General features: G+C 44.4%; 1 protein-coding gene across 5 annotated transcripts in view; it reads left to right on the top strand.

Annotated features, from left to right (window-relative positions):
• The window catches only part of PORCN (porcupine O-acyltransferase), an 18,349-nt gene extending 9,724 nt beyond the window's left edge, over positions 1-8,625 (top strand). For 3 of the 5 annotated variants that reach the window (XM_004376879.2, XM_004376876.2, XM_004376878.1), the window contains 5 exons: positions 5,201-5,277; positions 5,375-5,438; positions 5,523-5,608; positions 6,572-6,682; positions 8,177-8,625. In XM_004376879.2, coding sequence (XP_004376936.1) covers positions 5,201-5,277; positions 5,375-5,438; positions 5,523-5,608; positions 6,572-6,682; positions 8,177-8,278 — 440 coding nt within the window. In that variant the 3' untranslated portion in view covers positions 8,279-8,625. The remainder of the gene's footprint in view (positions 1-5,200; positions 5,278-5,374; positions 5,439-5,522; positions 5,609-6,571; positions 6,683-8,176) is intronic. The other 2 variants (XM_004376877.2, XM_004376880.1) reach the window with 1 other exon arrangement.
• Positions 8,626-9,903: the final 1,278 nt, after the last annotated feature.

Genomic DNA, 9,903 nt, shown 5'->3' with positions numbered 1-9,903 from the left:
CATAATTTGTTATGATCCACACAGTCAAATGCCTTTGCATAGTCAATAAAACACAGGTAAACATCTTTCTGGTATTCTCTGCTTTCAGCCAAGATTATCTGACATCAGCAATGATATTCCTGGTTCCATGTCCTCTTCTGAATCTGGCTTGAATTTCTGGCAGTTCCCTGTGGATGTACTTCAGCAATCATTTTTGAATTAACTTCAGCAAAACTTTACTAGAGTGTGATGTTAATGATATTGTTTGATGATTTCCACAGTCTGCTGAATCACCTTTCTTTGGAATGGGCACAAATATGGATCTCTTCCAGCCGATTGGCCAGGTAGCTGTCTTCCAAATTTCTTGGCATAGACAAGTGAGCACCTCCAGTGCTGCATCCGTTTGTTGAAACATCTCAACTGATATGCCATCAATTCCTGGAGCCTTGCTTTTCACCAGTGCCCTCAGTGCAGCATGGACTTCTTCCTTCAGTACCATTGGTTCTTGATCATATGCTACCTCCTAAAATGGTTGAATGTCAACCAATTATTTTTGGTACGGTGACTCTGTGTATTCCTTCCATCTTCTTTTGATGCTTCCTGGGTCGTTCAATATTTTGCACATAAAATACATCAGTATTGCAATTAGAGGCTTGAATTTTTCCTTCAGTTCTTTCAGCTTGAGAAATGTCGGGCATGTTCTTCCTTTTGATTTTCTAACTCCAGGTCTTTGCACATTTCATTATAATACTTTACTTTGTCCTCTCGAGCTGCCCTTTGAAATCTTCTGTTCAGCTCTTTTACTTCATCATTTCTTCCATTTGCTTTAGCTACTGTATGTTCAAGGACAAGTTTCAGAGTCTTCTGGCATCCATTTTGGTCTGTCCTTTCTTTCCTGTCTTTTTAATGACCTCTTGCTTTCTTCATGTATGATGTCCTTGATGTCATCCCACAACTCGTCTGGTCTTTAGTCATTAGTGTTCAATGCATCGAATCTATTCTTGAGATGGTCTCTAAATTCAGGTGGAATATACTCAAGGTCATACTTTGGCTGTCATATACTTGTTTTAATTTTCTTCAGCTTCACCTTGAATTTGCATATAAGCAATTGATGGTCTGTTCCACAGTCAGCCCCTGGCCTTTTTCTGACTGATAATATTGAGCTTTTCCATTGTCTCTTTCCAAAGATGTAGTCCTTTTGATTCCTATGTATTCCATTGGCAAGGTTCACATGTATAGTCACCATTTATGTTGCTGAAAAAAGGTATTTGAAATGAAGCAGTCGCTGGTCTTGCAAAATTCTATCATGCAATCTCCAGCATCATTTCTATCACCAAGGCCATATTTTCCAACCTCTGTTCCTTGTTTGTTTCCACCTTTCACATTCCAATCACCAGTAATTATCATTGCGTCTTGATTGCATGCTTGATCAATTTCCAACTTCAAAAGTTGGTAAAAATCTTCAATTTCTTTATCTTTGGCCTTAGTGGTTGGTGCATAAATTTAAATAATAACCATAATAACTGGTCTTCCTTGTAGGCATATGGATATTATCCTATCAGTGCAGCGTTGTATTTCAGGATAGATCTTGAAATGTTCTTTTTGACGATGAATGCAATGCCAAGCCTCTTCAATTTTTCATTCCTGGTATAGTAGACCAGATGATTGTCCAATTCAAAATGGCCAATACCAGTCCATTTCAGCTCACTAATGCATGGGATATTGATGTTTATGTGTTCCGTTTCATTTTTTACAATATCTGATTTCCCTATACTCATACTTTGTACATTCCATTTTCCAATTATTAATGGATGTTTGCAGCTGTTTCCTCTCATTTTAAGTCGTGCCACATCAGCAAATGAAGGTCCCGAAAGCTTGACTCCATCCACATCATTCAAGTCGACTCTACTTTGACGAGGCAGCTCTTCCCAAGTTGTATTTTGAGTGCCTTCCAACCTGAGGGACTAGTCTTCTGGCACTATATCAGACAATGTTCTGCTGCTATTCATAAGGTTTACACTGGCTAATTTTTACAGAGGTAGACTGCCAAGTTCTTCTTCCCAGTCTGTCTTAGTCTGGAAGCTCAGCTGAAACGTGTCCACCATGGGTCACCCTGCTGGTGTTTGAAATACCAATGGCATAGCTTCCAGCATCACAGCAACACAGAAGCCACCACAGTACAACAAACTGACAGATACATATAGTTCCTAAATATTTACTGTTAAATGTATTCCTAATTAAATTATAGCATTTATTAAATAGTCCCCACTTAACTGACTCCTGGCATTAACCAAAAGTTTCCATTCCTTCTGTAAAATGTCTAGATGTTCAGGACTAATAGCCCACTCTCTGATACACCTGGAGGCTAGAAGTCCGAATTCAGGGTGCCAGCTCCAGAGGAAGCCTTTCTCTCTCTGTCGGCTCTGGGGTAAGGTCCTTGTCATCAGTCTTCCTCTGGTCTAGGAGCTTCTCACCACAGGGATCCCAGATCCAAAGGACATGCTCCGCTCCTGGCTCTTCTTGCTTGGTGATAATGAGGTCCCTCTCCTCTCCTGCTTGCTTCTCTGTTTCAAAAGACATTGACTTAAGATACCACCTAATCCTGTAGATTGTGTCCTGCCTCATTAACATAACTGTCTCTAATCCTGCCTCATTAACATCACTGAGGTTAGGATTTATAACCCAGGATAATTATATCAGATCACAAAATGGACGACAACCACGCAATACTGGGAATCATGGCCTAGCCAAGTTGACACACATTTTTGGGGGTCACTATTCTGTCTGTAACATTCGACCCTTTGACCCCCTAAAATTCACATCCTTGACACATGTAAAACACTTTCATACCATCATATCATCCAAAAAGTCTTAAGTCAACTCCAAGTCCAGATTCCATCCTGTGACAAAATTCCTCTTCATCTGTGAAATCTAGAATACAAGTTATCTGCTTCCAAAGTACTATGGTGGAACAGGCACAAGGCAGACATTTCCAAATGGGAGAAACTGGAGGGAAAAAAGGAATAATTGGCACAAAGCAAGTCAAGGAGCCCTGGTGGCTCAGTAGTTAAGAGCTCAGCTGCTAACCGAAAGGTTGGCAGTTGGAATCCACCAGCCGCTCCTTGGAAACCCTGTGGGGCAGTTCTACTCTGTTCTATAGCGTAGCTATGAGTCTGAATCAACTTGACGGCAACGGTTTTTTTTTTTTTTTTTTCGTTAAGCAAGTCAGAAACCCAACAGAACATATTACATTAGCTCTCAAGACTTGAAAATAATCCTCTGAGACTACCTAGGCAGTGGCCCTGCCCTACATACTCTTGGTGTTGGCCATACTGTCTGGATTCTGGGTGGAGGCCCCTTAGCACTGGGCTTCAGCTCCACCTTCCAGGCCCACTGGGATGGCAACTCTGCTCCCTTGACTTTAGGTGGCTCCATTCTCCTAGTTCTTCTGTGTGGCGACCCCACCCCCTTGGCCCTGGCAGGCCCCGTTCTCCTGCCCACTGGGCATGGCAGCCCTGCCCACTCAGCTTTGGGCAGTGGATCCAGCCCCATCCCCCTTGCACTTATGAATGGCAGACCCACACTCCGGAACCCAGTTCATGAAGATCTGACTCTTTGAAACCTGAAGCTGTGGCCCCACCTTTTGAGACTCAGCTGTCGGTGGTTCCACCCTTTGAGACTGAGACAGCTCTGTTTCCCGTGCTCCTTGTCTCTTCGGCTTGTGCCTTCTGGTTCCTTGGCTTAAGCCCATCAGCCCCTTGTGCCTCTTGGGCCTGCCTGGCCTCTGCCCTGCTTGGGCATTTGTTACAAAGCGCTTTAGCTCTTCCAGTAAGTTCCTGGAGGCACCCTACTCTGCCAGAAAGCCTCCTGCTCGAAGGTACTCAGCTCTCCTACTCCGTGGGTCGGCCCCTGCACTGTCTCTTGCCAGTATCCCGGTTGAGCTGCCACTGTTTCTCTGCTGATACTTCTCATTCTCTATGCCGTCTCCAGTGTTACAGCTCTCCTCACTTCCTTATGAGCCCTCATCAGAATTGCCTTTGGAGTCCATAATTCCACCAGTAGTCTCTTCAAGGAAATCTAGGCTTTTTACTGTTAAGCACCTTAGAACTCTTCCAGCCTCTGCCCATTCACAGTTTCAAAACCGCTTCCACATTGTAGGTATCAGTTAGAGCAGTACCCTACTCTCAGAACCAAATTATGTCTTAGTTACCTAGTGCTGATATAACAGAAATTCCGCAACTGGATGGCTTTAACAAAGAGAAATTTATTCTATGACAGTTTAGGAGGCTAGAAGTCCAAATTCAGGGTGCCAGCTCCAGGCAAAGGCTTTCCCTCTCTGTTAGCTCAGAGGAAAGGTCCTTGTCATCAATCTTCCCCAGCTGAGGAGCTTCTCAGCACAAGGACCCCAGGTCCAAAGGACGCACTATTCTCCTGGCTCTTGTTTGTTGGTGGTATGAGATCCCCATGTTTCTCGGCTCCCTTCTCTCTTTTATATCTCAAAAGAGATTGACTCAACATACAACCTAATCCTGTAGATTGTGTCCTGCCTCATTAACATTAACTACCTCTACTCTGCGTCATTAACATCATAGAGGTTAGGATTTACAACACATAAGATAATTACATCAGATCACAAAATGGAAGACAACCACACAATACTGGGAATCATGGCCTGGCCAAGTTGACACACGTTTTTAGGGGACACAATTCAATCCATAACAAAAGATTCCTGAGCAGAGAAGGGTTATGCCTGATTGAGGATTTAACAAAATCCTTCTGCCTGCCAAGGACAGACTGAGGGTAGGGGGTGAGGGTGGAAGCAGTGACGAGACCACTGCAGCAGTCCAGGCCAGCGATGATGGTGGTGGCTGTGGATGTGGTGAGAAGTCGGTTTCTGAGTAACTAAGGGAAGTGGAGCTGACAGGATTTGCTGACAGTTTAGACGTAGAAGTGGGAGGAGGATGGATACAGGGTGACTAGGGATTTTTTTCCCTGAGGAACTGGAAGGTGGAATTGACATTAACTCAACTGGGTGAGAGATTGTGAGAGGAGCAGGTTGGGAGGGAAGATCAGGAGCTGTGTTTTGGACATGTGAGTTCTGAGACTGAAAAGGGCCTGGGGGCACCAACAGGTTGCAGATATCCTCATCCTACCCTATGGCTCTCCAAGAAGGGCAGGGGAGTCTCAGGAGAATTTTGACCCATATCTCCCCCTCCCCCAGACATTTTCAAGAACGCTCTCCGCCTGGGGACCTTCTCAGCTGTGCTGGTCACCTACGCAGCCAGCGCCCTCCTGCACGTGAGCAGGGTGGAGTGGGATCAGGGTGGAAGCTGGAGTGGGGGAGAGCAGGGCCGCCTCCTTGTTCACCACGTTGCCTCCCGCCCCCTCCCCCCAGGGCTTCAGCTTCCACCTGGCTGCGGTGCTGCTGTCCCTGGCCTTTATCACTTATGTAGAGCATGGTAAGTGCAGGGCCCAGGTGGAGGGCTGGAACCACCATCCCCTGAGGCTAACCTGACCTCCTTACCTCCACCCACCCACTCCAGTCCTCCGGAAGCGCCTGGCTCGGATCCTCAGTGCCTGTGTCTTGTTGAAACGATGCCCACCAGACTGTTTGCACCAGCATCGCTCGGTGAGGGTTCAGCCTGGACAACCAACCTTGTGCCCAAAACATCCCCTCAAAACTATGTTGCTTCAGTCTCCATCTTATGTCTGTCTCAGAGTGCCTGGCTTCCTGGCAAAGTTCTAGGTGTGGAGACACAGTGATCAAAGGAAGCCCAAGTCCCAGCCTTTGTAGGGCTAACATTTTACTGGGGGTGACAGTAAATAAAAATAAGTCAGTAAAGTATTAACAGTTTGTTAGATTGCAATTAGTGCTATGGAGAAGGGAAGGGGGACAGGAAGTATCGGGGGTGGGTGGTTTCAAGTTTAAATAGGGAGGTCAGGGGAGCCCTCCCTGATGAGGTGACTTTGAGTACTTTAACCGAAGGAGGTGAGTGAGAGAACTATTCCAGGCCAAGGGAACAACCAGTGTAAAAGCCCTGAGATGGGAGTGGGCCTGGAATATTTGAGCAACAGCCAGGTGGTCAGTGTGACCTGAGCAGAGTGAGTGTGGGGTAAGAAGCGTGGGCAGAGATATAGCCAGTGGCCAGCTCCTTTTGGGCCCTGTAGGTCATGGTAGGAATTTGGGTTTTGTTTTTGTTTTTTCATTCCGTTTGCAATTAAGAAGTATGGACAACCTCATATTTGTCCTCTCACCGGACAACTAAGGTTCATCACCTTAAACCCCCGTGACTCAAAGCCTCACCCTTTTTCCTCCTCTGCCTGAATAGTCCCATCTCCTGCAACTGGACATCCTTGCCCCACACTTGACCTGGACAGCCTCATTGTTAACAGTCCCCTCATCCTTGGATACCCTCAAGACCTCCCATAGGAGGAGCTGAATCATCTCTTTCTTACCTGAGGGGGTACCCTGGATACCCTTATTGCTTGCACCCACTGTGCCTTGTGTGTCTCCCTGGACTCCCCTGCCCAGGTGGAGGTGGGGAACAGTGAGTAGGTCCAGCCCCCAAGGCTATCCATCTGTCCCCCACAGGGCCTGGGGGTGCGAGCCTTAAACATGCTCTTTGGGGGCCTGGCCATCTTCCACCTGGCCTACTTGGGCTCCCTGTTCGATGTCGATGTGGATGACACCACAGAGGAGCAGGTGAGGTGGGGCCCTGGGGCTTGGGGGGTTACCCGGTGATGGCACTGCTTGGTCATGGGAACCATGAGGACAAAGATGGGGCACCAAGTCATGAGGTCCTCATGTTGTATTTCTTTAGCTTATGTAACCAGTCCTCATTTCTCATTGTCCGTCTGGTTGATTCGTACTCTTGGGTCTTCTATTTGGTTGAAGTGTCCAAAATGTGTTTTACTTATTTTTAACTTAAGAAGTCATTTTATGGAGATTGAGTGCAATATCCAGGTTTTACTTTTTTTTAATTAATTTTTATTTCATTTTATTTTTGTTTAGGTAGACCTTGCAATATCTTGGTTTTCTTTTTATGTAATTTTTAAAGATAATATTTTTACTCAGGTTGTGTGTGGAAACTGGATTTTGCTGCTTTCAATTTAATATTTTCAATATTAAAATTTAGATACTATTTTTATTCATGTCAAATATGCAAATTCCAGATTTTACTTCTTTTTTAATTAAAAACAGTCTTAAAATAACTTTTAGTCATATGGTTCCTACGAAGTCCGTGTTTTGCATCTTTTTTAAGTACATTTTTAATTTTTTATTGAAAATAAAACTATTTCATATTTTTATTATTGAAAATAATTTGTTTAAATTGAGGTTGAGTGTGCAAAATCTGGGTAAAGTGTTTGTTTTATGTTTATTAAAATATTTCAAATGGTACAAAGACCAAACAATATTCAAGATATTCAGGGAAAAGTCTTGCTCCCACTTTATGTCCTTTCTGCCCAGTTCTGCCCCCTATCCCGTTACAGGTAATCACTTTTATTCATTTTATAAAAATATCCTTCCAAATTGTAAGCATAACAAGCAAATATAAAATTAATTTTTAATTACATCCCCCTGGTGTTTACCCTAAACGTAGGAAATCAATGACACTATTCTGCATGTTGCTTTTTTCACACAATAATTCTTGTAAGTCGTCCTCATCAGTTCAGAGAGTATCCTCATTCGTTTTTTCTGTTGTGAGGATGTGACATAGTTTATTTAGTTTGTCCCTTATTGGTGGACACTCAGGTAGTTTCCAGTCATTTCCTATTGCAAATGACACTGTAGCAAGTAACGTCGTACCCACGTGAATTCACACAGGTGACGATTATGAGTGAGACTGAGCATTTTTCACATGTTTAAGAGCCATTTGTTTTTCCTTTACTAAGAATTGCCTCCTTGCCTCCTTTGTGGATTTATGTCCTTTAAGAAAAATTGATTTCTAAGAGCTCTTTATATATATTAGGGAGATTACAGGTCAGAGAGTAGGACTGCCTTGCCTTGTTTTTAAAATGATTTTTTTTAAAACACAAAGGAAAAAAATATTAATCTGGTTTATCTTATATTCGAGGCCCTTCTATGGGAACTCACCTAGGTTTATTGTGTAGTCTAGATGTGTGTGTGCAAAGGATGGGTTCTCCTGAGACTCTCTTTTCCTTGCTGAGTGGGACATCACCTCTTTCTATCCCACAGGGCTACGGCATGGCATACACTGTCCACAAGTGGTCAGAGCTCAGCTGGGCCAGTCACTGGGTCACTTTTGGATGCTGGATCTTCTACCGTCTCATAGGCTGAGGCATATCTGTGGACCCTCGTGGCCCCCTCAAGACCCCTCCTTAGGGTGCCGGCTCTGATAGGGGATAAGGGAAGACCCTCTCTCTACCCCTTTCCCCTCTCCATCCTTGACTCCCAATACCCCACCCCACACACTACACACACACACATACACACACTCCATTCCCATGCCTCTAGATCCCCACCCCACCACAAGGCAGGGGGAGGGTAGTCCCTGATGGGGTGTACTGGTGGGGGATGCTTGAGGAAGCAGAAAGGAGGAAATCCAGAGCCTCCCCGCCTTCCTTCTCCCTTTTTTATATACAATTTGTTATTGTCGAATAAAAGTAGAAGAGATATAATAGGCTCTTTCTTCACTGCGCAGAGGGGAATAGGAGTGAGTGAGGAAGGGGATACAAAGTGGATAAAGGTTTGGAAGTTGGAAATCATAAAGAGGGAGCAGTTGTGATCGGTGCATGGTTAATTTATGACTTGTAATTGGTTCATGATTGGATGATGAACCCCAGGATAGCAGAGTCCTGGTCCTGATTGATTTGAGTGAGCGGGGCAGATTGGATGTTTGGATGATGGAGGGCTGACACTAATTGGCTGGAAAATGGAGGGATCCGCATCTGGTTGGTTCCTGTTAATGGGGCAAAGAGGAGTGAAATAAGACAGATAAAAGGTTGATGTTTACTGGCCCTTAGTAATGAGGGTTCTGGGTTCTAATTGGATGGGAGGTCTGGGAGGGATACTAAAGGTTTCGACGCCAATTAGACACCCGGGCTGTGGGGGCTGGGTTCTGATTCGTTCTTCAAACTTGAAATTGGGAGAGGTGAGGATGACCGCTGCCATTAGGACTGAGGAGTTCCGAGAGCTGAAGGATTTAGGGACTGAGGGAAGGCTGGGGGGAGGCGGGAGGGCATGTACAGGATGTCTTTTGTTGATCTGCTTGCAGTATTAAGTTTCCTCGCCTATTTGGCCATCAGGACTAAGGATTGGTCCAGGATCCTTCTAGTTGATCTGCCTAGAAAATGAGAGTAGAGGTGAGAGGATACAATGCAATGATGATTCACCAGCACATGAGGAGGAAGATGCACATTTTAATGATTCTTGGCCAGTGAAAACCTTATGAATAGCAGAGGAACATTGTCTGACACAGCGCTGGAAGATGAGCCCCTTAGGTTAGAAAGCACTCAAAATACGACTTGGGAAGAGCTGCGTCCTCAAAATAGAGTCGACCCTAATGATGTGGATAGCGTAAAGCTTTTGGGACCTTCATCTGCTGATGTGGCACAACTCAAAATGAGAAGAAACAGCTGCAAACTTCCTTTAATAATCAGAACATGGAATGCACAAAGTATGAATCTAGGAAAATTGAAAGTTGTCAAACATTAAATGAAACCCTTGAGGACAGATATCCTAGGCATTAGTGAGCTGAAATGGACCAGTATTGGCCATTTCAAATCAGTCAATCATATGGTCTACTATGCTAAGAATGACAAATTGAAGAGAAACAGGGTTGCATTCATTGACAAAAAGAAGGTTTCAAGATCTATCCTGAAGTACGACGCCGTCACTGATAGGATAATATCCATACACCTAAAAGGAAGAACAGTTAATAAGACTATTATTCAAATTTACAC

Source organism: Trichechus manatus, unplaced genomic scaffold, assembly GCF_000243295.1.
Source record: "Trichechus manatus latirostris isolate Lorelei unplaced genomic scaffold, TriManLat1.0 scaffold00046, whole genome shotgun sequence".
Classification (NCBI taxonomy): Eukaryota; Metazoa; Chordata; class Mammalia; order Sirenia; family Trichechidae; genus Trichechus; species Trichechus manatus.
This window is presented reverse-complemented; position numbering and strand designations above follow the sequence as displayed.